This window comes from Macaca mulatta, chromosome 16, assembly GCF_049350105.2.
Source record: "Macaca mulatta isolate MMU2019108-1 chromosome 16, T2T-MMU8v2.0, whole genome shotgun sequence".
Lineage (NCBI taxonomy): Eukaryota > Metazoa > Chordata > Mammalia > Primates > Cercopithecidae > Macaca > Macaca mulatta.
Genome location: NC_133421.1, coordinates 59,802,357 through 59,826,718, shown reverse-complemented (window position 1 = coordinate 59,826,718; position 24,362 = coordinate 59,802,357). Strand labels below are relative to the sequence as shown.

The 24,362-nt window shown below is 57.3% G+C and overlaps 1 protein-coding gene across 15 annotated transcripts; it reads right to left on the bottom strand.

Annotated features, from left to right (window-relative positions):
- Positions 1 to 1,570: 1,570 nt before the first annotated feature.
- Positions 1,571 to 18,476, bottom strand: COL1A1 (collagen type I alpha 1 chain). Of its 15 annotated transcripts, none has more exons than XR_013406537.1 (51): positions 18,127 to 18,476; positions 16,441 to 16,635; positions 16,245 to 16,279; positions 16,107 to 16,142; positions 15,914 to 16,015; positions 15,120 to 15,191; positions 14,848 to 14,892; positions 14,633 to 14,686; positions 14,416 to 14,469; positions 13,864 to 13,917; positions 13,694 to 13,747; positions 13,302 to 13,355; positions 13,169 to 13,213; positions 13,000 to 13,053; positions 12,841 to 12,885; positions 12,609 to 12,662; positions 12,253 to 12,351; positions 12,120 to 12,164; positions 11,921 to 12,019; positions 11,742 to 11,795; positions 11,426 to 11,533; positions 11,278 to 11,331; positions 11,054 to 11,152; positions 10,835 to 10,888; positions 10,649 to 10,747; positions 9,662 to 9,715; positions 9,430 to 9,483; positions 9,273 to 9,326; positions 9,108 to 9,161; positions 8,284 to 8,328; positions 8,092 to 8,190; positions 7,682 to 7,789; positions 7,116 to 7,223; positions 6,842 to 6,895; positions 6,626 to 6,679; positions 6,301 to 6,408; positions 6,160 to 6,213; positions 5,981 to 6,034; positions 5,679 to 5,840; positions 5,470 to 5,577; positions 5,205 to 5,312; positions 5,046 to 5,099; positions 4,833 to 4,940; positions 4,400 to 4,453; positions 4,173 to 4,315; positions 3,817 to 3,969; positions 3,347 to 3,454; positions 2,972 to 3,254; positions 2,649 to 2,839; positions 2,113 to 2,355; positions 1,571 to 1,983 (listed from the first exon to the last, which is right to left on the bottom strand). XR_013406537.1 is itself a non-coding variant. In XM_077971209.1 (51 exons), exons 1-51 carry the CDS (start codon positions 18,227 to 18,229, stop codon positions 1,837 to 1,839), a joined length of 4,488 nt encoding a protein of 1,495 aa, XP_077827335.1. In that variant the 5' UTR covers positions 18,230 to 18,476; the 3' UTR covers positions 1,571 to 1,836. The 15 variants fall into 15 exon arrangements, 10 of the variants coding, with proteins under 10 accessions (XP_077827335.1, XP_077827332.1, XP_077827333.1 ...); XR_013406538.1 differs by having other exon boundaries at positions 3,817 to 3,921; XR_013406540.1 differs by having other exon boundaries at positions 3,347 to 3,483; positions 3,773 to 3,870; positions 4,208 to 4,315.
- Between the last annotated feature and the right edge of the window lie 5,886 nt (positions 18,477 to 24,362).

Here is a 24,362-nt window from a genome sequence, read left to right as displayed (position 1 = left end):
GGCCCCCAGGTCCTCCTCACGGGTTCCACTCCCCTCACCCTCCCAGTATCCGTGAGCATCCCACCGCCACCAACTGCAGGGCGTCCAGGGCGGTGGAGAGTGAATGGGCTTGAAGGGGAGTGGGCATAAGGTTTGGACATCCCCAGGTGTGAAGGGTGTGTGTGTGTTGTGCACGTGGATTGCCTGTATGGTATTGCAGGGGAGAAGAGAATTTGGAAACGGTGCAAGGGAATTGCAAGAGATAGAAAATAAAAGAGGAAATAAAAAGGTTTGAGGTATAAGAAGGGTGAGAGAAACGGGAGCAGGGCTATGGAGGGATCTAGAAGAAAATAGTGGGGAGAGAAAGGGCAGGAATGGAAGGCAAGCCCACCACCCCAAAGTCCCTTCCCCATATCTCCCCCTCCCCCAACTCCAAAGAAGGAAATTAGGAGGCCACTGCGGATTATGTTTGGGTCATTTCCACATGCTTTATTCCAGCAATCAAAATAATTAAAAACATCTCAAATTATTATACACATACAAAATAGGTACAGAGTATTTTGCTTCCTCCCACCCCTAGGGGGAAAAACTGCTTTGTGCTTTGGGAAGTTGTCTCTGAAACCCGGGGAGAGAGGACGCAGGACAGACTAGGAGAGAGCCGGGAGGATGGGCTGCAGCTGTGGAGGAGGGTTTCAGAGGAGAGCGGTCAGAGAGCAGAGGCCTGAGAAGCCAGAAGCGGGTAGAGAGAGGGTGGAAAGTGAGCAACGGGCTGGGCTGGAGCCGCACACGCTCTCCTCCCATGTTAAATAGCACCTTTAGAAAAATTCACAAGTCCCCATCCACAAAAAAAAAAAAAAAAAGAAAAATATCAAGGAATAAAAATAGACTTTGAACAAAAAGGAACATTTGCTGGCCTGGGGGGGCATCTCAATTTCTATAGCACCAGTGATTCCCTCCCCACCCCATCACATAGATGTAGCACCTTTGGTATAAAATGGGGAGCCGCTTCCACCCTGCCCCCATCCCCGCCCCCAGGCAGTTGCCCCGGTGACACATCAAGACAAGAACGAGGTAGTCTTTCAGCAACACAGTTACACAAGGAACAGAACAGTCTCTCCCGCCCAGCCCTGCGGCACGAGGGATTGACGCGTTCCCCAAATCCGATGTTTCTGCTTTGTCGTGGCCCTTCCTGACTCTCCTCCGAACCCAGTGAGGGGCTGGTGGCTCCCCCGGCATGACCCCCTCAAAAACGAAGGGGAGATGTTGCAAGAGACATGGGAGTGCCAGATGGCAAGGCTTCTTTGGCAGTCTGAGAACCCCAGGTCTCCCCAGGGTCTGGGGGTGCTGGGCGGGCAGAAGCGGGCTGAGGGTGGGGACCACTTGGGTGTTTCAGCATTGCCTTTGGTTGCTGGGCAGACAATGCATTGTTTCCTGTGTCTTCTGGGGAGACAGATTTGGGAAGGAGTGGAGGGGAGGCCCCAAGAGGGGATGGAGAAAGGAGCAGAAAGGGCAGCGTTGGGGTTTCATAAGCCCAACGGGCAGAAAGGGACTTACCCCCGCATGGGTCTTCAAGCAAGTGGACCAAGCTTCCTTTTTTAAAAAGTTATTTATTTATTCTTTTTTTTTTTTTTTGGTAAGGTTGAATGCACTTTTGGTTTTTGGTCATGTTCGGTTGGTCAAAGATAAAAACTAAGTTTGAGAGATGAATGCAAAGGAAAAAAAATATTTTCCAAAGTCCATGTGAAATTGTCTCCCATTTTTTGGCTTTTGAGGGGTTCAGTTTGGGTTGCTTGTCTGTTTCCGGGTTGGGGGGAAAGTTGGTTGGGTGGGAGGGAGCCAGGTTGGGATGGAGGGAGTTTACAGGAAGCAGACAGGGCCAACGTCGAAGCCGAATTCCTGGTCTGGGGCACCAACGTCCAAGGGGGCCACATCGATGATGGGCAGGCGGGAGGTCTTGGTGGTTTTGTATTCGATCACTGTCTTGCCCCAGGCTCCGGTGTGACTCTGGGGTGGGGCGGAGACAATGGGAGGGGGCATTACCACGTGGGAGTGATGGAAAGAGGACACTATGGCCTGCCCAAAAAGCCCAAGGCCAGAGAGGTGGGGCCCTGCCTGAGGATTCTGGCCACTCACCGTGCAGCCATCGACAGTGACGCTGTAGGTGAAGCGACTGTTGCCCTCGGCGCGGATCTCGATCTCGTTGGAGCCCTGGAGGAGCAGTGCCTTCTTGAGGTTGCCAGTCTGCTGGTCCATGTAGGCCACGCTGTTCTTGCAGTGGTAGGTGATGTTCTGGGAGGCCTCGGTGGACATCAGGCGCAGGAAGGTCAGCTGGATGGCCACGTCGGCAGGGTCGGAGCCCTCGCCGCCATACTCGAACTGCAGGGGAGGGGAGAGAGGGAAGAGTGAGCAGCTATGCAGGAACCTCTAGTCCTGCCTGGCCTCCCTGTCCAGGGTCCTCAGAGAGCGGCCCAATACACCCTTATATCAAGAGGGGCCACCTGCCCATAGGCAGCCTGTGTCTGAACCACTATCAGGGACCTGGGACCCCTGCCTCCCAGCCCAGCTCTGTCCATCACCCTTAGCAGAGACCTACTCCAGGACTTCATGTCCCTTCTGAGCACTGGGCTAGCCCATCTCCTAACACTGGCTCTGAGGTCCAGCTCACGCACCTGGAATCCGTCGGTCATGCTCTCGCCGAACCAGACGTGCCTCTTGTCCTTGGGGTTCTTGCTGATGTACCAGTTCTTCTGGGCCACACTGGGCTGAGTGGGGTACACGCAGGTCTCACCAGTCTCCATGTTGCAGAAGACTTTGATGGCATCCAGGTTGCAGCCTTGGTTGGGGTCAATCCAGTACTCTCCTGTGGTAGGGCAGGGCAAGGTGGAGTCAGGGAAGTGGAGCAGCCAGCACCATATGGTAGGGGCACATATGGGCATGGGGACCCTGGCATGGCAGAAGTAGGAGGGAGGGGGAGGCTAGGGCAGGCCCTCACCGCTCTTCCAGTCAGAGTGGCACATCTTGAGGTCGCGGCAGGTGCGGGCGGGGTTCTTGCGGCTGCCCTCGGGGCTCCGGATGTTCTCGATCTGCTGGCTCAGGCTCTTGAGGGTGGTGTCCACCTCGAGGTCACGGTCACGAACCACATTGGCATCATCAGCCCGGTAGTAGCGGCCGCCATCGTGAGCCTTCTCTTGAGGTGGCTGGGGCAGGAAGCTGAAGTCGAAACCACCGCTGGGAGGACCAGGGGGACCGGGAGGGCCAGGAGGGCCAGGGGGACCCTGCACAGAGAGGGAGGAGAGTGGGGATTACCGGCTTCCAAGTGCTTTGGGGGCTGGAGGGCCATGAGCAGAGGGGATGAGGGGCTACGTACAACAGGACCAGCATCACCAGTGCGACCGCGAGGACCAGGGGGCCCAATGGGGCCAGGGAGGCCGTTGAGTCCATCTTTGCCAGGAGTACCAGCAGAGCCAGGGGGACCCTGGAGTGGGGGAAATGGTTTGAGAAAGGCTGCCAGAAGCCCCAACAACCCCAGCTCTGGAGGAGAAGCCCACCACCCTCCCTGCTGGCTCTGGCTCCACGGCCTCATAGAGCCAGTTTCAGCCTCTTTCCATAGGACATGCCATAGCTCGCTCCAGCCGCTGAGCCAGGGGAGGACGGACTGGGGAGCAGAGAGGCCAAAGCTAAATCAGATTGTTTGTTCAGGATTCTTCTTCTCTTTGTCCACTCCCTGTCCCTTAACCCTTCTCCAGAGAGGCAAAGGGTGCCTGGGTCCCTGGCAAGGGTCCCCAAGGTGAGCCTGGGCTTGGGACTCAGGAAGAGGAGAGAGAAGGCATGACTTACTCGGGGACCAGCAGGACCAGAGGCTCCAGAGGGACCTTGTTCGCCAGGAGAGCCCTGAAGGACAGATAAAAAGGCAATTCAGGCCCAGTGAGGGTCAAATGTAGCCTGAGGGCCTTGCTGGAGAGACGAGGGCAGCGTGGGCAGCCCATGCCCCTTCATTATTCTGGAAATCTAGCCCCAGGGTGTCCATAGGCAGAGACCTCTCCCATAATCCCTCTCTGTGTACCCCTCACCCTCTCAGAAGCTTCTTGGACATGCCCATAAATCTTCAGACCCCAGTCCTCACTAGGGAGGGGTAAGAGTGACTATCCAGAGGGGGAAACCGAGGCAAAGCTCCCCCTTCTATCATACAGCACAGCATGAGGACTGGGGAGGGGCTGAGCATACTCACAGGAGGGCCAGGGGGACCCTGGAGGCCAGAGAAGCCACGGTGACCCTTTATGCCTCTGTCGCCTTGTTCGCCTGTCTCACCCTTGTCACCACGGGGGCCTTGGGGTCCCTAGAAGAGAGACGGGGCATCAAGTGGGGCACTGTCCGCATCTGTAGGGTTCCGAAGGTGTGGGAGACACAGCAGGGAACTTACAGCGGGGCCACGGGCGCCAACAGGGCCGACAGGACCAGCGGGACCGGCAGGACCCTGAGGAGAGCAAGGAGAGCATGAGATCTTGGCCAGGGGAGGCTGAGGCTGGGGCTGCAGGATGAGGCCTCCCCCTGCTGCATCTCTCTCTCCTCAGCCCCTTCCCACTGTGGCCATCTCTCCCAACTCCCAGGGAAACCTCCCCACTGCAATCTTCATGAGAGCTGGGGCCAGCTCAAGGGAGAGGGGGTCCTGTCTGGGAGAGGGGACTTGAGGCTGAGCTTTAACTCAGTTTTTTGGATTAAGGCCCCGACATCTTGCAGGATCTCCTTTCCTCCCCCTGCCTGGGTGAAGTCCGACACCCATCCCCAGGCCTCTAAGGAGGCCTGGAGAGTCCCTGGCCTGACCAGACACAGGGAACTGGAGCCCAGCTACTTACAGTCTCACCACGATCACCACTCTTGCCAGCAGGGCCAACGGGGCCAGGGGCACCAGGAGCACCAGGAGCACCAGGAGGTCCAGCGGGGCCAGTCTCACCACGGTCACCCTGGCGGGGGAGAGCAGAGGAATATGGGCCAGCTCCAGCTGAATGGCCAGGATGGGGCAGGGAAGCAGCAGACAAGGCTGTGGTCATGGAGTGTCACCATCTTACCTTGGGGCCAGGAGAACCATCTCGTCCAGGGGAACCTTCGGCACCAGGAGCTCCCTGCAGAGAGAGAGAGAGAAGTGAGAGTCAGCCAGAGAAGAGGACTTAGGCAAGGCCACAGTGGCCATGCTGAGGGTACTGGCATGGGGGCTGGGGACTGCTCACCTCACGTCCAGATTCACCAGGGGGTCCGGCCAATCCAGGGGGGCCCATGGGACCAGGGGGACCACGTTCACCACTTGCTCCAGAGGGACCTTGTTTGCCAGGTTCACCCTAAGGGAGAAGAAAGAGTCAGGCCAGCGACAGGGTCTGAGAGGACCCATGAGTCCCCTGAGGTCATCTCTACCAAATCTGTTCTCCTTGGCTCCACCCCACTCCAAGTCCTGTGATGGTTTTTCTCAGGGTCCCCCAAGGTGAGGGGGGCACTTACAGAGGGGCCAGGAAGACCAGGGAAGCCTCTTTCTCCTCTCTGACCAGGCAGGCCGACCACGCCACGCTGTCCAGCAATACCTTGAGGCCCGGGAGTACCGGGAGCACCCTGTGGGAGGCAAACAGGGGTGAGGTGCGGGACAGCAGCACAGGGACCCCTCCCCAGCTCTGGACACCTCTGGAGCTGCAGAGATCTGAGCTGGCACTTACAGCAGGCCCATCAGCACCAGGGGATCCTTTCTCGCCAGCGGGGCCAGGGGGACCAGGGGGACCAACTTCACCAGGACGTCCAGCAGGGCCAGTCTCACCACGGGGACCTTTGCCACCTTCTTTGCCAGCAGGACCAGGAGGGCCAGGGGGTCCAGCATTTCCCTGGATGGGGATAGGAGCGGCCGTCAGACTCCAGGGGGCTCTGGTGCATCATTGGTTCCTCAGTCGGACCCACCATCCTTCTGGCAGCCCGCACCCACCACCCCCAACCTAGAGCAGTGGACTCCACCGCAGAGACTTACAGAGGGGCCAGGAGGACCGACTCGGCCAGCAGCACCAGGGAAACCAGTAGCACCCTGGAAGGGAGAACAAAGGAACCGTCAGAGGGAGAACAGCCAAGTCATCCTATCCAGCTGCCCTCACCTGCCACCGCTGCCTGGGGAGAGGGGAGAGGCTCAGCAGAGAGGCAGGTGATACTCACAGGGGGACCAGCGCTGCCACGAGCACCTTTGGGTCCAGGAGCACCAACATTACCCTGTAGGAGAGTACAGAGGCATCAAGCCTGGACCTGTCCTGAGTCCTAGGACACCAGCATCACAGGCACAGAGGGCAAGCCACTCACAATGGGGCCAGGGGGTCCAGCGGGTCCGGCAGGGCCAGGGGGACCAGCATCGCCTTTAGCACCAGCATCACCAGGTTCGCCTTTAGCACCGGGTTGGCCATCAGCACCCTGGGGGAGGAAGCAGGGCCGTGAGTGCAGGGAGGCAGGCAGGAGTTTCCACCGGCGGGGCAACGGGCAGTAATGGAGGCAGGAAGATGCTTGGGTGGGAAACAATCCCGTCTCCACCCTTCTCCCCAGAGGAGGGCTGACGCCTTTGTCCTCATTCTGTCCCTCGAGGTCCCAGGTCCCAGTCGGTGATGAAAAATGAGGGGGTCTTGGTACTCACAGGGGGGCCAGCGAAGCCAGCAGGGCCGGGGGGACCAGGCTCACCACGGTCTCCCTAGAAGAAAAGGTGGCAGATTGGAGAGATGCGCTGACATGAGGGAAGGCGGAGATGGAGTGAGGGGAAAGGCAAGGGGTGGAGGCACAGACAGGGCCAGGAGTGCTATGTGAAGGGAGGGAAGGGCCAAGTGTGGGGTCTTAACAGGTCTTCTATACTTACGGGGGCACCACGAGCTCCAGTGGGACCAGCAGGGCCGCTGGGACCAGTTTCACCCTGAGAGCAAGGAACAAGAGGCTCAGGGTCAGGGCCTCCCCTGAATATTCCTGGTAGATGACCCCAGGAGAGCCTCCCCTCCCTCTGGTCCCTCCAGGTTCCCGGGTTGACAGCTCAGTTTGACAGGACCTGCTTTCCCAACCCAACCCCATGGAACCGTGCCCAGGCCTGCTGGGGAGGCTATGTGTTAGGGCAGAAGGTGGGGAAGCAGCCACCTCACCTTGTCACCAGGGGCACCAGCAGGACCAGGAGGACCAATGGGGCCAGTCAGACCACGGACGCCATCTTTGCCAGGAGAGCCATCAGCACCTTTGGGACCAGCATCACCCTAAAGACATGGATAAGCTTGAGATTTCCAGTGTGGGGCAAGGAGATGACCTGTAGTGTTCTGCTTGTGTCTGGCTTTCCTGAGAGGCCCTCTCCTGCTCTGCCCTGCCTCCACCTGGGGCAAGGACTCAAAGGTCCTTTCAGGAAAAAGGGTGCCTGCCTGGAGACTCAGGTAGAACTGAGGTTAAGAGGCCCCTGACTTGTGTAGGGGGATGAATAAGGGAGTCTCCATCAAGGAGATGCCCCCACCTCTCATCACCATGGTAACTCATGGGGAGAGACAGGCCTGGACCACTAGGAGAGGATTCATCAGCAAAGAGGCCAGAGCAGAAAGGGGAAGAGGGGAGGATTAGTGAGAAGAGGAACAGATCCCAGGGAGAAGGAGAGATGATGAGGGATTCACAGTAGGCAGAGATGGGAGCCATGTAGGGCTCAGGGGAGAGGGAAGGTTGAACTTACTCTGTCACCCTTAGGCCCTGGAAGACCAGCTGCACCACGTTCACCAGGCATTCCCTGAAGGCCAGGGGCGCCCTGGCTACCGGGAGCTCCAGGGGCACCAGCATCACCCTATGTGACAACCAAGAAGACTGAAGTGAGGCGTGGGGTCCCAAGAGTGGGTCATAGCCCTAAGCCCCGCTTGGTATCTCACAGGCTTAGTTCCAAGGCCAATGACAGGCCTTGAGAAAAGATGAAAAGAAAAGACTCACAGCCCAGACTCCAGGCTGTTTGTGGGCCCCTACCCTGGTTTTTTCCCCCCACCTTGCACCCTATCTCCATGGCTTTGGTCATAGCCAGCCATCCCCTGCTGCAGGAGGGGTGAGACCTGGTCCCCGGGCTGCTTGCCAGAGACCCTTCCACGCTGCTCTCACCTTAGCACCATCATTGCCGGGAGCACCATTGGCCCCTCGGGGACCAGCAGGACCAGGGGGACCTTGCACACCACGCTCGCCAGGGAATCCTCTCTCGCCCTAGAAGGGAAGGACAGGGCATGTGACAGCTGTTCTGGAGACAGGGCCACGTACAAGGCACCTTGATGGATGCAGCGAGAGAGGCCTACTTACTCTTGCTCCAGAGGGGCCGGGGGCACCAAGGTCTCCAGGAACACCCTGAGGGGGAGGGAGGGAGGGAGGAACAGACAGTGAGCAAAATCCACCTGGGGCCACTCTGCTGCAAAGCACTGTCCCTCCTCCTGGGGTATGGCCGTGATGAGAGAGGAGCCCCTTCTCAGCACTGAAGTGGAATTATCCCAGACAGCCCCTCTCTTCCTCCTGGAGATGTGTCAAAGGCCTCCCTGCTCCCCAAACTATGGACCAAAATGTATCAATAGAAGGGTTGAGGGAAAGTCACAGCATATTCCAGCAGCTCTTAAAAGAAGTCACCCAGGCTAGGCCGGGCGCGGTGGCTCAAGCCTGTAATCCCAGCACTTTGGGAGGCCGAGATGGGCGGATCACGAGGTCAGGAGATGGAGACCATCCTGGCTAACACGGTGAAACCCCGTCTCTACTAAGAAATACAAAAAATAGCCGGGCGAGGTGGCAGCGCCTGTAGTCCCAGCTACTCGGGAGGCTGAGGCCGGAGAATGGCGTGAACCCGGGAGGCGGAGATTGCAGTGAGCTGAGATCCGGCCACTGCACTCCAGCCTGGGCTACAGAGCGAGACTCCGTCTCAAAAAAAAAAAAAAAAAAAGAAGTCACCCAGGCTAGCAATCATGCAGCCCCCACTTCCCTCTGTGATGCTCCCTCCATGGTAGGAAGTTCTTTCTGGCGTCTGATCTCAATCCCTCTAGCTGATGGCTGTCTGATGAACTAGGAGCAGCGGCCTGTCCCTCTGGATTCCCTGCATCTCCCACCCTTCTGGCCCGCTGCTCCCAGCTGCTCCCTCTTACCTGTTCACCAGGTTTGCCTGCTTCACCGGGAGGACCAGCGGGGCCAGGCAGACCCTGTGAGTGGGAAATGGGGGAAGGAGGAAGGGAAGGTTTAGAATCTGGAAGAGACCAAAGAGCTGTTTCCCACCCCTACCTCCCAGCACCCTGACAGCCATGAGGCCTCACCTGGAAGCCGGGGGAGCCAGCAGGGCCTTGTTCACCTCTCTCGCCAGCGGGACCCTGCACAGAGAGAACAATGCGGTCACGGAGAGGCCCAGGAGACGAGGGGCTGAGGGTGTTTCCCCTTTCCTGCTCCCCAGATCTCCCTATCAGCGACACTCACAGCAGGGCCAGGGGGTCCCTGAGCTCCAGCCTCTCCATCTTTGCCAGCAGGACCCTGTGGGGAGAGAGCGAAGGGGAACTCAGGGTTGGGAGGCCCTGAGCAGGCTCTGAGCAGCCAACTCAGGTTGGGAGCAGCCAAGGACTGTGGCCTCTAGCACCGATCCTGCAGGGAGGAGAAAGTGCTGGGGCAGCAACCGGAAGCGGGTAGGGAGGGACGGAAAGGAGATACTTACGACAGCGCCAGGGGGTCCGGGAACACCTCGCTCTCCAGCCTTGCCGGGCTCTCCCTGTGGAGAAAGGGAGTTAGGGTTGAGGGGGCTGAAGTAAGAAGCCAGGGCCTCCTGGGGACTCTCATTTACTCTGAGTGGGACTTTTTAAGGGACTTTCTTTTCAAAAGACTCTGCTGTTTGGCCCCCAGGGAATGCCCCTGCAGGCGCTTCTTGCTGGGCCCCTTCGAGCCCACTCCTCCTAAGATGCCCTTCCAGGCTCCTCCTCCTGCACCCTCTCCCCTGCCTTTTCGCTGTTAGATGCCCGCTGTGGCCTGCACTGCAAAGGGCTTTCCTCTCCTCTGCTATCTCCTTTTGGACCTTGAAGAATCCACCAAGACTGGGGGTGCCTACCATATCAAAGGACTGTCCTATCCCCACATGTAGGGGGTGGAGGGCCACCAACAACACTTATTTCCAGCACAGAGCAGTGGTCATGGAGCCTGGAGAAGTCTTTCATTTTTTCTTTTCTCTCTCTTTTTTTTTTTTTTTTCTGTTTTTTTGTTTTTTTGAGACGGAGTCTCACACGGTTGCCCAGGCTGGAGTGCAATGCAGTGAGTGCAGGCTCACTGCAACTTCCGCCTCCCAGGTTCATGCAATTCTTCTGCCTCAGCCTCCTGAGTAGCTGGGATTACAGGTGCACACCACCACACCCAGCTAATTTTTTGTATTTTTAGTAGAGACGTGGTTTCACTATGTTGGCCAGACTGGTCTCAAACTCCTGACCTCATGACCCACCTGCCTCAGCCTCCCAACATGTTGGGATTACAGGCATGAGACACCACGCTCAGCCGAGAAGTCTTTCATTTTACAGATCAGGAGACTGAGGTCCAGAAAGCGAGAGTGAGTGGCCACACAGCAGGTAGCGCCAGAGCTGAGCCCAGAGCTCAGGACTCCTTTGAGTCTCAGGTGTGTCTGTCCCTGGCTCTTCATGGATCCTCACTGAATACTCACAGCAGCACCTTTAGGTCCAGGGAATCCCATCACACCAGCCTGACCACGGGCACCAGGGGGGCCTGGGGGTCCGGGGCGACCATCTTGACCGGCGGGACCCTAAGGATGGGAGGCACGAAAGCAGCAGTGAGGATAGTGAGGAGGTAGACAGGACAGTGGCAGGGGGTCAGGGGGAGTGATACTTACAGGGGGGCCAGTTTTGCCATCAGGACCAGGGCTGCCAGGGCTTCCAGTCAGACCCTAGGGCGGCAGAGAGGTATGAGTGGGTTTGGGGGAGAAGCATGATGGAGGTGGGGGAGGACTCCGGAGGGCAGATCCCTGGGCCTGCTCCAGAACGCCTCATCCCAGACCCCACATGGTATGGTCAGGGCCTGGCCAAGCCAGGCCGAAGGACTGGGGCCTCACCTTGGCACCAGGCAGACCAGCTTCACCAGGACGACCAGCTTCACCAGGAGATCCTTTGGGGCCAGCAGGGCCAGGAGAACCACGTTCACCAGCGGGACCCTGGTTGGGAGAAGTCACAGGAACAGTTAGGGTCTCAAGTTTGTGGCTCTTTGCCATGGGCCAAAAGAGGAAGACGATGCCCAGGGAGCAGCAGGGACAGCCCCCCGGCCTCAAGGAGAGGTTACCTTGGGACCAGCAACACCATCTGCACCAGGGAAACCACGGCTACCAGGTCCACCCTGCAGGAGGAGAGGAGGCCAGTTAACTCAGAGACACGTGGGCACCAGCCAGGCACTGAGGGTGGAGTGGGAGGGGGCGGGCAGGGGCACTTACACGCTCGCCAGGGGGTCCGGGCAGGCCAGTGGGTCCGGGTTCACCTCGAGCTCCTCGCTTTCCTTCCTCTCCAGCAGGGCCAGGAGGTCCTTGAACACCAACGGGGCCCTGGAGAGAGCCAAGAGGAGGGGGCGGCCTGTGGTGAGGGGCCATCCTATGCCAGCCTCAGAGCTGGCTGAGGCTGGGCTTCCAGCATCAGGGGTGGGGCAGGGGCTCCCCCAGAAGGCTAGGGGTTCCTCTTCCTTTCTGGATCTCCCTCAGGGGGCTTCCAGGGCAAGGTGGGCTGGGCTGCAAGAAGAATGACAGGGAGACTTACGGGTTCTCCCTTAGCACCAGTGTCTCCTTTGCTGCCAGGAGCACCAGGTTCACCCTGCAAGGAGGGAGAAGAGGATGAGCTGAGAGTTGGGGGCGCTCAGTTGGCCTGCATCTTCCTGCTCCCCAGATGAGAGCCGCACTGGAGCCAGTGCATGGGGCGGGCAGAAGTTTGGTACTCACGCTGTTACCCTTGGGACCGGGAGGGCCGCCAGGGCCCTGGGGTCCAGAGGGGCCTCGGGCACCAGGGAAGCCAGGAGCACCAGCAATACCAGGAGCACCCTGTGGGAGGCAGACAGCCAGGTGAGCCTAGGAGCAGAGGGAACGGGGCAGGCAGGCTGCAGGCAGCAGGGGTGGAACTGAAGCCTGGCAGGATACTTACATTGGCACCTTTAGCGCCAGGCTGTCCATCAGCACCAGGGTTTCCCTGTGGCACAGAGAAAGGAGTGTGAGCAACAGGCAAGGACTCTGAGGTTAGAAAGCGGCACAGGGGACACTGAGGCAGGGACACTTACAGCAGGGCCAGCAGCACCAGCAGGGCCAGGGGGGCCAGGCTCACCACGCACACCCTGGGGACCTTCAGAGCCTCGGGGACCTTGGGGTCCAGCTTCGCCCTGGATCAGAAGAAAGGACATATCAGAAGCCACCCTAGGAAACCCAACCTTGCCTCTTGGGATGACAGGAGGAAGGGGAGACAGGGACAGGAAAGCAATGATCAGGACTCTAAGATCAGACACAGAGACCCTGGGACAAAGGTGTTAGTGAACGGGTTGCTCTCTTGCCATTCTGGGTCCCTTTGGTTTGGGGAACAAGGAGACGTGAACTGCTTGGCCCATGAGGGTCATGCTCAGAGGAGAGTGGGGGGTCTCACCTTAGCACCAACAGCACCAGGGAAGCCAGGAGGACCAGCGGGGCCAGTAGGACCCTGTGAATGAAATGGAGATCTTAACGAGAAGGAAGAGATGGCAGCTGCAAGTCACACCCTGGGACAGAAGAAGCCCTGGGGTTCAGACCAACACAACCTGCCCCCAGTGTCAGCTCCGAGAGCAGACACTGAGACTCCTCCCCACTCCCAGGCCCTGAGGCCTACAGGCCACACTCACAGGGGGTCCGGCAGCACCAGTAGCACCATCATTTCCGCGAGCACCCTGCAGGAGAGAGGGGAAGCCCCGTTAAGTCCACTGAGCACTGGTCAGTCCCTAGAGCTCCTGGGGAGCCCCTTTCAGAGCCCAGGGTTCCCCCAAGGGGCTAGGAGTACTTACAGCAGGGCCAGGGGCTCCAGGGCGACCTCTCTCACCAGGCAGACCACGGGGGCCCTGACAACCAAACCAAGAGAAGTCAAACGAGATGGGAGACAGCCTCGTTCCCCCAGGCCTCCATCTTGCCCCTGCCTCCTGCCCATCCCTGCCCTCTGGAACTGGGCACACTCACCATCTGACCAGGAGCTCCATTTTCACCAGGGCTGCCAGGCTCACCCTGTAGAACAGAGAATAATGAGCGAGAAATTCATTCATGGTGGGACTCTGGGGATGTGGAGGACCATGATGTTCAGACAGCCTCTTACCTTGGGACCAGCAGGACCAGCATCTCCCTTGGCACCATCCAAACCACTGAAACCCTAAAGCAGGAAAGAGGTAGAAGGTGAGGATCTGTGGAGGGGGTGGAACAACCTTGACACCCACCTAGATCTGAGAAAGAGCCTTGAGAGGTCATCACCGCCATTCCCCTGTTTCTGAGCTAGACTAAACCTCAACTGGCTCAAGATCTCCCCCAGTTGTTTAATCGGGACTTCTTTCCCATGGAGGGAGGTGCTTTGGATGTCCACTCTCTGTCCCTCAGGGCTTCTGTAGCTGCCACCCACCATGATGCATCTCAAGATCTTTTGGGGAAGAGGCTGGGACTGGATGGGGGTATGCTGGGGACCTGGGGAGCTTAAATGACTCAAAGGGAACTCACTCTGTGTCCTTTCATTCCAGGGAGGCCAGCTGTTCCGGGCAATCCTCGAGCACCCTGGAGACAGATGAAGGCGGTGAGGAAGGGTCATTAGAACACACCACCATGGACCCAGCTCCTAAATGAAGCCCAAGTGCAGCGAAGCCCAGGTTCAGCCACAGTCCCCTGCTCACCTGAGGCCCAGGAGGCCCACGCTCACCAGGACGACCAGGTTTTCCAGCTTCCCCCTGAGAGGGAGAGAAAAGACCGTCAGGGCCCTGCCTCCCCACCACCGCCCAGGGGCTGGAAAAATGGGGAAGGTCTCAGTCTTCTCTGGGTTGTTGCAGGTCAGGTTTGGGGGCCCAGAATCTTATCTTTGAATCTAGAGCTCAGTTTAAATCTACAGTGAAACCTTCGTTTGGTGAAACCTGAGTGCCTCTAAAGGAATTTCTGTCTACTTCTGTCACCAGCATTTTAATCTTACCATCTGTGCGCCAGTTTCCCCAGAGGGATGGGGTTGGGGATTGCTCTAAGGTGGCTGGGGTGAGGAGAACAGTCACCTTGTTGGGGACATGGAATCATCTCACTAAGGGAAAGGATCATTGTTCAAGGGTAGTCCACGCATCAGAGGGGACTTGCCCTCCTTCCTCTGAGTATCGTTCCCAAAGGCGGTGGAGTGGAAATTGCAGGACCCAACCCACGGAGGCCATGGGGTCAGATGGTATCTTCTTGCTGGGGATACTTACATCATCTCCGTTCTTTCCAGGGGGGCCAGGGGGACCTCGGGGACCCATGGGACCCTAGAAAAGATAAAAGAGGTGGTTAGAATAAGGATAAGAAAAAAAGAAGGGGAAGGCTGGGATTGAAGGGAAGCGGCAAGGAAGACCCCAGGCCTGGGGGTTCTTCGATAGGAGAGTCTGTGTGTTTGTAGAGGGAGTGTGTATCTGTACAGAGAGTGCTTACTGAAGCTCCAGGCTCGCCAGGCTCACCAGGGGGACCTTGGAAGCCTTGAGGACCCTTGAGAAGAAGGAAAGAAAGATGGGGTTAGAAAGCAAGTCCCCGCCAACCTTCTCCAATCTTACCAAGAGATCTCTGAGCATCTCCCCTTCCCTCATCCCAATCTTCCCTCCAAAAAACCAAAGCCCAGGGAGGCATATGAATACGTCCTGGATACTCACAGGTGCACCAGGGGGGCCAGGGAGACCACGGGGACCAGAGGGACCCTATAGAAGGAGAAGAAAGGGGGGTCATGGTGATCCCTCTGTAGGAAAGCATGTGGATGTAGTCATTCATACCTGTTGGGACCACCCAGTCATCCTGCATCTTTTCTGGACTCTGAGGTCCCAAAGGTGATCTTGACCTCCCAAGCTGTCTATGCCAGCTGCCTATGCCCACCTTCTCTGGATACTCATTCTCTCTTCTGTCATCCCTGCTCCCCCTGCTGGCTCACCATGGGACCAGGCACAGAAATTCCTCCGGTTGATTTCTCATCATAGCCATAAGACAACTGGGGAGCGAAGTTCTAGAACAAACAAGAGAAGTCAGGGTCAGGATAGTGAATTGAAAGGCAGAAGACCGCACTGAGGATGGAAGAAACTGACATCATGCGCTTCCTGGTGTGATGTGCTGAGAAGAACAACATTGCTTGTAAGATATTCCTGCCAAAAATGCATCCTGCATCTAATCTAATCAGACAATCCCAAATTGAGGGACAGTCTGCAAAACAACTGGACTCTTCAAAACTCCCAGTGCCACGAAAGACAAAGAAAGTCTGAGGAATATTCCACATTTGTGGAAACTAGAGACATGATGATTAAGTGCAAAATCCATAATCCTGGACAAGATCCCAGGTGGGGTGGTGGGGGTGGACTCTATACAGGACGTTATTCGGACATGGGTGAACTTTGAATACGGACTGCACATTAGAGAGTGAATTTAATCACTGTGCTATGGTTAGTTAAGAGAATGATCTTGCTTTTAGGGAAAACACACCGAAGTATTTAGGCGCAAAGGAACCTGATGTTAGCAACTTACTCAAACAGTTCAGAAAAAAAAAAGCTACATATACATAAACAGAAACTAATAAAGCACATGTCACAAACTGTGAAGGGCATGTGAGAGTTTCCTGTAGAATTCTTGCAACTTTTCTTAAGTTTGAAATTGTTTCATAGTATAAAATTATGTCATCTGCCAAAAACAAAAACAAAACAGGGGAGAGTGGACACACAAGGCCTTTTCACTTACTCCTCCGAGGCCAGGGGGTCCGGGAGGTCCGGGGGGTCCGGGGGGTCCGGGAAGTCCAGGCTGTCCAGGGATGCCATCTCGGCCAGGGGGGCCTGCGGGTCCCTGCAGGGGGAGAGGGCGGGGCCGGTTGAGCGTGGGGCCAGGAGCCACGCCCACCTGCAGCTCCCCACAGCCCAGAGAGTGCAACGCTTACCCTTGGGCCTCGGGGGCCAGTGTCTCCCTTGGGTCCCTGTGGGATTGGGGAAGAAGAAACAAGAGGCCAGGTTAGAGAAGGGAGGACCGTGAGGAGGCACGGGCGGCGGAGGGACAAAAGTCGAGGGCAGGAGATTACCTCGACGCCGGTGGTTTCTTGGTCGGTGGGTGATTCTAGGGGGCGAAGAGACGCGCGTTAGAGCCAAGGTTTGCTAATGCCGCTCCTGGCGGCAGAGGCCTCCAGGCCGGAGGGCCAGCGAGCGCCGACCATCCCCATCCCCAGCCCCCAGCCCCAGCCCCAGCCCCCAGGCCCCAGGCCCCGAGCGCAGTCGCACCTGAGCCGTCGGGGCAGACGGGACAGCACTCGCCCTCGGGGACTTCGGCGCCGGGGCAGTTCTTGGTCTCGTCACAGATCACGTCATCGCACAACACCTTGCCGTTGTCGCAGACGCAGATCCGGCAGGGCTCGGGTTTCCACACGTCTCGGTCATGGTACCTGAGGCCGTTCTGTACGCAGGTGATTGGTGGGACTGGGACAGGCAGAGGAAGAGGGGCGTTGTCAGTAGTGCCTGCGACTCCCACCTTGGTGCTCCAAGACCCTCACCTTAACCACCTTTCCCCTGGGTCTAAGAGGCACACTTGGATTTTTCACTTCCCGCGCCTTCTCCCTGTTCCTCTTTCCTTAAATCCTTAAAAGTTCGCCTGCTCCTCATCAGCGCGGGTGACAGCGCCGAGGCGCCTGGCCAGGGAGGCTGTAACTCTTTCCAGTTCTCAGGAATTTAAACAAAGCTTTAGGCCGCGGTGGCTTCCAACTCCAATCTCAGCCCATTGGCGCTGAAGCCAAGTGAAATAAAAACCACAGGGTGGGAGGTGGGGGAGGGCAGGGGGAGAATAGGAGGGGCCCTATCGGGAGGGCAGGCTCGCGGGGAGTGGCTTGCGCGGTGGAGACAGGAGGAGTGCGCGGGAGGAGAGAAGGGAGGTCCAGTCCTCATCCCGCCTCCTTCCCTGGGCAGGTGGGGTGGCAGGGGCGGGGCTAGGAGAATGGGAGCGGCTGATCGGAGGGGAGGCCCCCCCAAGACTTGAAATATACCTCAAAATTAGGAGACACCCTAACCTCCAGGACCTAGACATCTTAAAAGCCCGCTCTCGGGGCCATCCCCAGTCCCCCAAAGCCAGCCAATGCCTCCGGGTCACTTTTAGCCAAAGAACCAAAAAGTCCACAAATAGTCCAGAAGTTAACTAACCACTCCCACCGCACTAGCGGCTCCCCAGACGGCCGCTAGGTGGCGGGCAACGCTAAGCAATGGGGCCGGGGCGGGGGCCAGCCTCACCGGCCCGACTACCTCTTTAAGAAGCTTGGGCTGCCCCATCTCCGGCTTTACTTTCCAGATCTAGAGATGGGGTCCGCACCCAGCAATAACTCAGGTCTTCCCGCTCCGGCTCCTGCCCCAAGAAGCGTTGGACCGGGAGACGCAGTGCTCAGCACCGGTCAGAAGGGGGCGCAAGGATCCCGCCCCACCAGGTCCGCGCCAAAGTTTCTCATCCTCCACCCGCCCACGCTCCGCGCCCCCTCCGCCGCGGCCCAGCACCCCCACAGCTCCAGCAACAGTCTAGCCCGGAGAGAGGGCAATCTTTCCTTATGAATCATCCCACAGCCTTCCTGATTGCTTCTACATCTTGGGCTTCAAATCCCCCGCTCGGCGCCGCCATCCCATCTTCGACGTGCTTTCCTCACTCTGCACCCAGATCCCTACTTTCCCGGTTGCGCGCTCGGGATTCTCTCTCGCACCAGCTCACGCCGCGCTCCACCCTCACCTCCCGCTCCCGGGGCGCGTTCATCCCCAACCTCGCCCCAGGGTGAGCTCTGTCCTTTCTCAGGGCCCCGTGGAAGAGCCCTTATCATGTCCCTTCCATTCCCGAGTCTCTGGAGCATCCACGTCTCCGTTTAAGCCGCGGCCCCCAGGACCAAGCGCAAGGCGCGATATAGAGTATCCTTGCACTCCCAAAAGTTTGGGACTTACTGTCTTCGTCTTGGCCCTCGACTTGGCCTTCCTCTTGGCCGTGCGTCAGGAGGGCGGTGGCCGCTAAGAGGAGCAGGAGCCGGAGGTCCACAAAGCTGAACATGTCTAGACCCTAGACATGTAGACTCTTTGCGGCTGGGGAGGGGGTTAGCGTCCGCTCATGCGTGGCCTCACACTCCGCGTGCCTCCTGCTCCGACCCCAAGGAGAAACTCCCGTCTGCTCCGACGCCTGGCCCGGGCCTCTTTTATACTGTCCTGATGGAGAGCAGGGAGGAACCCTGCCCCTCAGAGAGGGGGAGCCGGCCGCCCGTCCCCCAGCCAATCAGAGCTGCCTGGCCCGGCCCCCAATTTGGGAGTTGGAATGGAGAGGGGGAGGAGGAGGGAAAGGAGTCCACCCCACATCTCCCCCCTTCGCAGCTCTGCCTCCCCAGCCCCCCAGCCCAGCCTGGGCCAGAGGTGCTGTGGCAGGGGTGCAGCTGGGTCCTCAGAATGGCATGGGCTAAGCCGTGGGTAGGGGTGCCCCTCTGCTCTCTTCCTGGGACCTCCAATCTAGAGGAAGTGGAACTGGGGAGCTGGGTGGGGAGACTTCCAAAGGTGGAAGGGTTGGGGGTGTTGGGGAGGGGGTCCTCCTGGCTGTACCCCACTCGCCCTCTGACTTTTCTGGCAAGAGCTAAGGGAGGGGCGTAAAAAGGCCAGCTGAGGACCTCTCCAAAACAGGGGAAGCTGGGAATTTAAAAGATGTGCCTGTTTGGGGGTGTCTTCTGGTGTGGCTAGGGAATGGAGCTTGGGAGTATTTGGGGGACAATTTACATATTCTTTTCTAGACATTAAGAACCAGATATCTGAGGGAAGGGTGCAGGCAAGGGAGTTTTAATTTTGAGGATGTCAATTCTTCTGCTGTGCTCCAGGACAGAATCAAATGCTTTCCTCCAAACCCTAGGCATGATTGAGAGATGGGGTGGGGAGGCTGAGGTGCACAGTGAGAAACATGACTAGGTGGTCTCTCCGGAAGAAAGCTTTGGTGTTGGGTGATGGAGCAGCCAGGTAGGGGTGGGGGATTCTAGGGACACAGAGGTGGGGATTGGGGCTTGCAATCCCCTAAAAATTCATTCCCCAAGCTCTTGTACCCCAGAGTTGGGAAGTATTTTTAGTGGGAGGCCTGTGATCATTGGTGACTTAGAGAAGAGTTTTGTTTGCTATGGCTGTGGCCAGGGGCTACTTAGAGACCCTTCTACCCAACACAGTCAAACCAGGGAGCACCTGGGTGGAGGGAGGGAACTTAGCTAAAGAGATGTCTTTCTCGGAGCTGCGTAAAGCCCCTTCTCCAGTTGTACCTGGACTCAGTGTTGGGGATGTATGGGATATTTTGGGTGTCTGGGTGAAACTTGCCTTTGGGGTGTGGGATGAGCTGCAGAGGATGATTGACTTTATTTTAGGGGCTACTTCCCACTGCCTCATCTCTTTCCTGAAAATCCTGGTCACTGCTCTTTGCCTTAGGAACCAGAGAGAATCATCTGTACACTCTGAAAGGGGCTGGGGACCTGAAGGACAGCAGGCTATATCTAGGGAAGATGCCTCTAGAACTCCGTGTCCTTTCTTCCTCCAAGTCTGAATCCCCCAACAGGGCTCTGCCTCAACCCCAATCTACCTCGTCCTGACAAACTCTGTAAGGCTGAGAGAAGGCCTGGGGGTCTCCTTGCAGCGCCCTGTTCATTTCTCTCCCTCCTGTGCAGCTCCCCACCCCCGGTGCTCCAGAGCTGCAAACGTGGAAGCGGGGAGTCCCGCCTCCCCCAAACCATCCAAGATTCCATTGCCTCCCCCCGCCCCTCTCCACGCCCTCCCCCAGCTGGTTTTGTGCAACGAAGGCAAAGGGGAAAAAAAAGGAACAGAAGGGGAGGGAGCCACGTCGGCTGGCCGTGGGCAGCCAGGATGAGCGGTGCGGGTGGGGCAGCAAAGGGAGACTGCAGGGGCTATAATTAAAGGGAAAATATAGAGTTTCCAGAGAGGCAGGGCTGGAGACAGCAATGGAGGGACGGACCTTCATCAATTATCCCGACCATGTGGCAGCGACTTGTGGCCCAGGGTCTGCCCCCGCCTAGTGCCAGCGACTGCAGGGCAGGACTGGGGGACTGAGGTGCTGAGATGGCAGTTCTTGAACCCACCAAAGTCCTGCCTTCTACTGTGGGTCAGTTCCAAGAGACCGCTTCCCTAATAGGGGACAGGGGTCCTGTTTTTGGAGGGAACAGACATTTGGAGTGGTGGTCTAGGGCAGGGTGTCACAGGACTTGGTGGTATGAGAGTTAGTGACCTGTCCACCTTGCTTCTTGGGTTTTTGTAGCGAGAAGGGCTCCTGCCTGCAGCTCCCCGCCCCTCCCCACATGTTCCCCATCCAGGCTTTCCCACGCCCATCTTAAAGAAGAGTTGAAACCTCCAAGGTGTGAACTGGGGGTTGCTACATCATGGGCCTGGGGTTCTGAAGGATATTTGGGGATCCCTGGTATTGGGGTTGTGTGTGCCTGGCGTGTGACAGCCACCACCCCAACGTCCAGTTCCAGGCCTTCCTCCCAGGGGCCAAGGCAGACAGTTTCCAAGCATCCTTTCCACGTGGCATGGAGCTGGGGCTCAAGGCCTCCCCTGCCACTCTTCGACTTAAAGCGCTTGGCGGGCGCCCAGGCTGAAGATGTGTCTTTCATTTCTGCAGTATGACAGTGAGAGGAAGAATGTGCTTGGGGCCTCCTCCCAGCCTGGCTGGGCCTTCCTGGCCGGGATTGAGGGCTGCAGACTGGGGGGATGGGAAGTGGGAGGGGGACGGAGCTTGTGCCTGGGAGAGGAGGAGACGCCACCTCATCTCTAGGAAACTCTGAAGCTCTGGCTTCTTGTGGAATGTAAGACTTTGTCCGGCACTTAAAGTGGGGGGGAGCAAAAGCCAAAATCTCCTCCCCACACCCCCAAGAAATGGTAAAGTCATCAGCAGTGAGGGAAAAAAAATTCCTTAAGAAGAAAAACAGAAAGAGGAAAGTGCTGAGCTCTGAGTTCTCTCCTTCTCCAAATTTCCCCAAGTGTCCCCCGCAACACAAAGAAGGAGGGAAGAGGCTCCCACCCTCAGAGCTCCTCAGGTGCCCCATCTGGACCCCATGGTGTGGGACAAAGGAGAACACACCTGGAAGAGGTAGCCCAGGTGCTGTGCACCTGGTGGGGGGCATGCCCCCCTGCCCTGCACATCCGAGTCACCCTTTCCAGCTGCTGCAGCCTCCAGTTGAGGTTCTGTTGCCCTTCCCCCAACTCCGATTCTCCAGAACGCTTCTCTGCTCCCATCTCTAGCCCCAGACTGGTAATAGAGAGGGAGTTCCTAGGAGAGGGGCTGAGGAGAGAGAAGGGCGGGGTCTAAGAGTGGGGTGCAGTGAAGACCCCAGGATGAAGCTCTCCATGAGTCTCTATCATGGAGCCCTGCACAGTTCCTGTTGAGGGAGCCTGGAGCAGAGTCTGGGGACAGACCCCTGGTGTGTGTGGGTCCTTCTTCTTCCCTTGCTTTAGCATTGCATGGTCTGAGCCCTTTGCTAGGTTCCTCGGCTTCCAGGTACAGCTCTGCTCTTCTATGCCTTAGCCCGAAACCCAAGTCCTCCAGCCTCCTAGGATTTCCCTCTTTCTCTTCCTCCCTCCCTCCTTCCTTTCCAGGGTTAGGGGGAAGATGCTGAAGTAGCTTTTGTCCATGCGGAGTGTTTGAAGCCTGTGAGACATCCAATTAGAAATATGGAGGAAACCCTTGGGTGCCTGGGTCGGGAGTTCAGAGGAGAGACAAATGTGGGGCCCGGGACGATGGTAACTGAAGCTGGGGTTGTGGATGGTGTTGTCTCAGAGAAAGCATGGAGGGGAGAGTGTGGAGGGGCTAGCACTGAGCCTCGGGGACCCTCAGGGTGTAAGGGCTGGGTGGAGGAGGAAGAGGAGACAGGGCAAGAGTGGCCAGAGAAGGAGGACTGGGTGAGAGGGATTGGGGGGTCATGAGTGCAGAGGAAAAAGATGGTGCCAGAAGGAAGGAGAGTTATATGCTGCAGAGAGAACTAGTATGGTAAGGAGTAAAACGTTCCCTGGACTTAGCAGAATGGTGGTGATTGATACCCCCCAGTGTGAGCTGCTGTGGTGGAGAGATGGGCAAGGAAGCTGGACTGGAGTGGGCTAAGGAGTGTGTGGGAGGCCAGGAAGCAAGGTCAGAGGGCAGCGACTGGGAGGAGGAGTCTGGCTGTGGCAGGAGTCTAGAAAGGCATCTGTCCCCTGCTCTTTTTCTTTCCACCCCCGATCCTGCCTTCCTTTCAGGTCCCTGCATCCCTCCTCTCCCTTCCGAGTTACCTCGCTGCTTTCTCCATCCCCCTCTGTCTCCAGAGCTCCTTTTCTGGATCACATTTGCCTCTTCTGCTCTCCTTCCCCCTTTCCTTTTCTTCCCAGGTGACCTGAGTCCTCAAATGTCCACAGCCAGGCCCAGCCTCCCACTCATTCTCCCCTAGAACAAGCCCTCATTCCAGACTCCTGAAAATGAGCCTTGTTTTCTAGTCCTGGATGGATTCCACCCCATTCTTTGCCCCCTGCCCCCAACACCCACACCCAAGTCCTAGACGGTGAACTTGGGAGCTGGAGAGAGAAGGGCTGGGGGTATGGCCTGTCACGGGCCCGGGCTCCCAGGCCCTCTCCAGCCACCTCACCAGATCCCAGCCAGGCCCCCGCTGAGAATAACGCACTGGAGGGGGGATGTTGTTGAGTTAGGGGACCCCAGTTCTCACTGCCGCTCTCTGGTAGTCAGAAGTGAGGGGTCAGCCTCATCTTTCCTGCTGGAGTGAGCTCCTGGCTGGGTAGCTAGCAGCTTCTCTGTCACATCCCTCCCTGCTCCTGATGTCTGGAGACAGTGTAGTTCTTCTTAAAAGTTGGCTTGGCCAAGTGCAGTGGCTCACACCTGTAATCCCAACACTTTGGGAGGCTGAGGCAGGCGGATCACCTGAGGTCAAGAGTTTGAGACCAGCCTGGCCAACATGGTAAAACCCCATCTCTACTAAAAATACAAAAATTAGCCGGGCGTGGTGGCGTGCACCTGTAGTACCAGTTACTTGGGAGACTGAGGCAGGAGAATCACTTGAACCCAGGAGGCGGAGGTTGCAGTGAACCGAGATCGTACCATTGCACTCCAGCCTGGGCAAAAAAAGGGAAACTCTCTTCCCCAAAAAAAAAAAAAAAGAAAGGAAAAGAAAAAAAGAAAAAGAAAAAGTTGGCCTCATGAATTGATTGAAGTTTTATTTACGCCTTTCTGGTTTGGTTCAATTCTGTGCCTGTTTTATCCCATTTACTTTTTTCCATTCCTTTCTTCCTTCGTTTTTTCTATTCATTTACCTTTTCTCTCCCCCTCCCCCTAACCTCTCTCCCTTCAAATTTTTCTCTTCATGCATTTTTCTTCCTTTTCTTCATTTTTTTTTCCTTTCCTTTTCTTTCCTCTGTCTTTGGCCCATTGTCCCACCCCTCCACCCACACACTCTTTTTTCTCCCTCCCTCTTTTCCTCTCTTATTCTCTTCCGGTATCTCCTCTTCCCCAGTCCTCGGTACTCTGGTGCCCATCCTGGGGGATGGCGCTCTGCCGGGTCTCCTCATGCTGTAGGCGGGCGTGCAGCCTTCGTGAGCTGCTCCAGGGGAGAAAGGGCAGCGGCCATAGGGGGTGTGGTCAGGGGGGCGGGTGGTGCAGGGCTTGCCTCACAGCCAGATGTCTGGATGCCGTGTTGTGTTTGGGAGATAAATGCCAGGGTTCCTTTGAATCCTGAATTTAAATAAAAGAAGCGGGGAGCTGAGGAGAAGCCTCTGTTGGGCAGAGGTACCTTCCAGATCTTGATCTCCTTCCTTGATACCCACCCCCCACAATCCCCACCCCAGGTAAGCCTTGGTCACCGATGTCTCCTGTCTTCTACTTCTGCCCCAGCCACCAGTCTTCCTCCTGGCAAACTTGAGATTCTGGAGATTCAGGGCAGGGTGTTGGGCAGGGGTCCTGGCAGAGGACCTCTTTGGACAGTCTGGCTCAGACACAGAAAGGATCCCGTAGGGATAACATGACCTTGCCTTCTTCCCAAAAGCCACCGCCACCTCATTTTGCTAAGGAGTTACATTCGTTTGCTAATGAATTCATTCAACAATACTCACGTGCCAGGCATTCAATGGTGAGCAGCACAGACCCTGTGTTTGCCTGATGGAGTTTGTGTCTGGTAAAG

Coding starts and splice junctions, on each gene's coding strand:
- COL1A1 (XM_077971205.1), bottom strand. CDS start 18,229: ATGTTCAGCTTTGTGGACCTCCGGCTCCTGCTCCTCTTAGCGGCCACC. Junction 4,316..4,399: donor TTGGCGCCCGTGGCCCCGCT/GTAAGTTCCCTG, acceptor TCTCTCTTCTAG/GGACCCCAAGGCCCCCGTGG. Junction 3,255..3,346: donor CTGGTGATGCTGGTCCTGTT/GTACGTAGCCCC, acceptor CTCTCTGTGCAG/GGTCCCCCTGGCCCTCCTGG.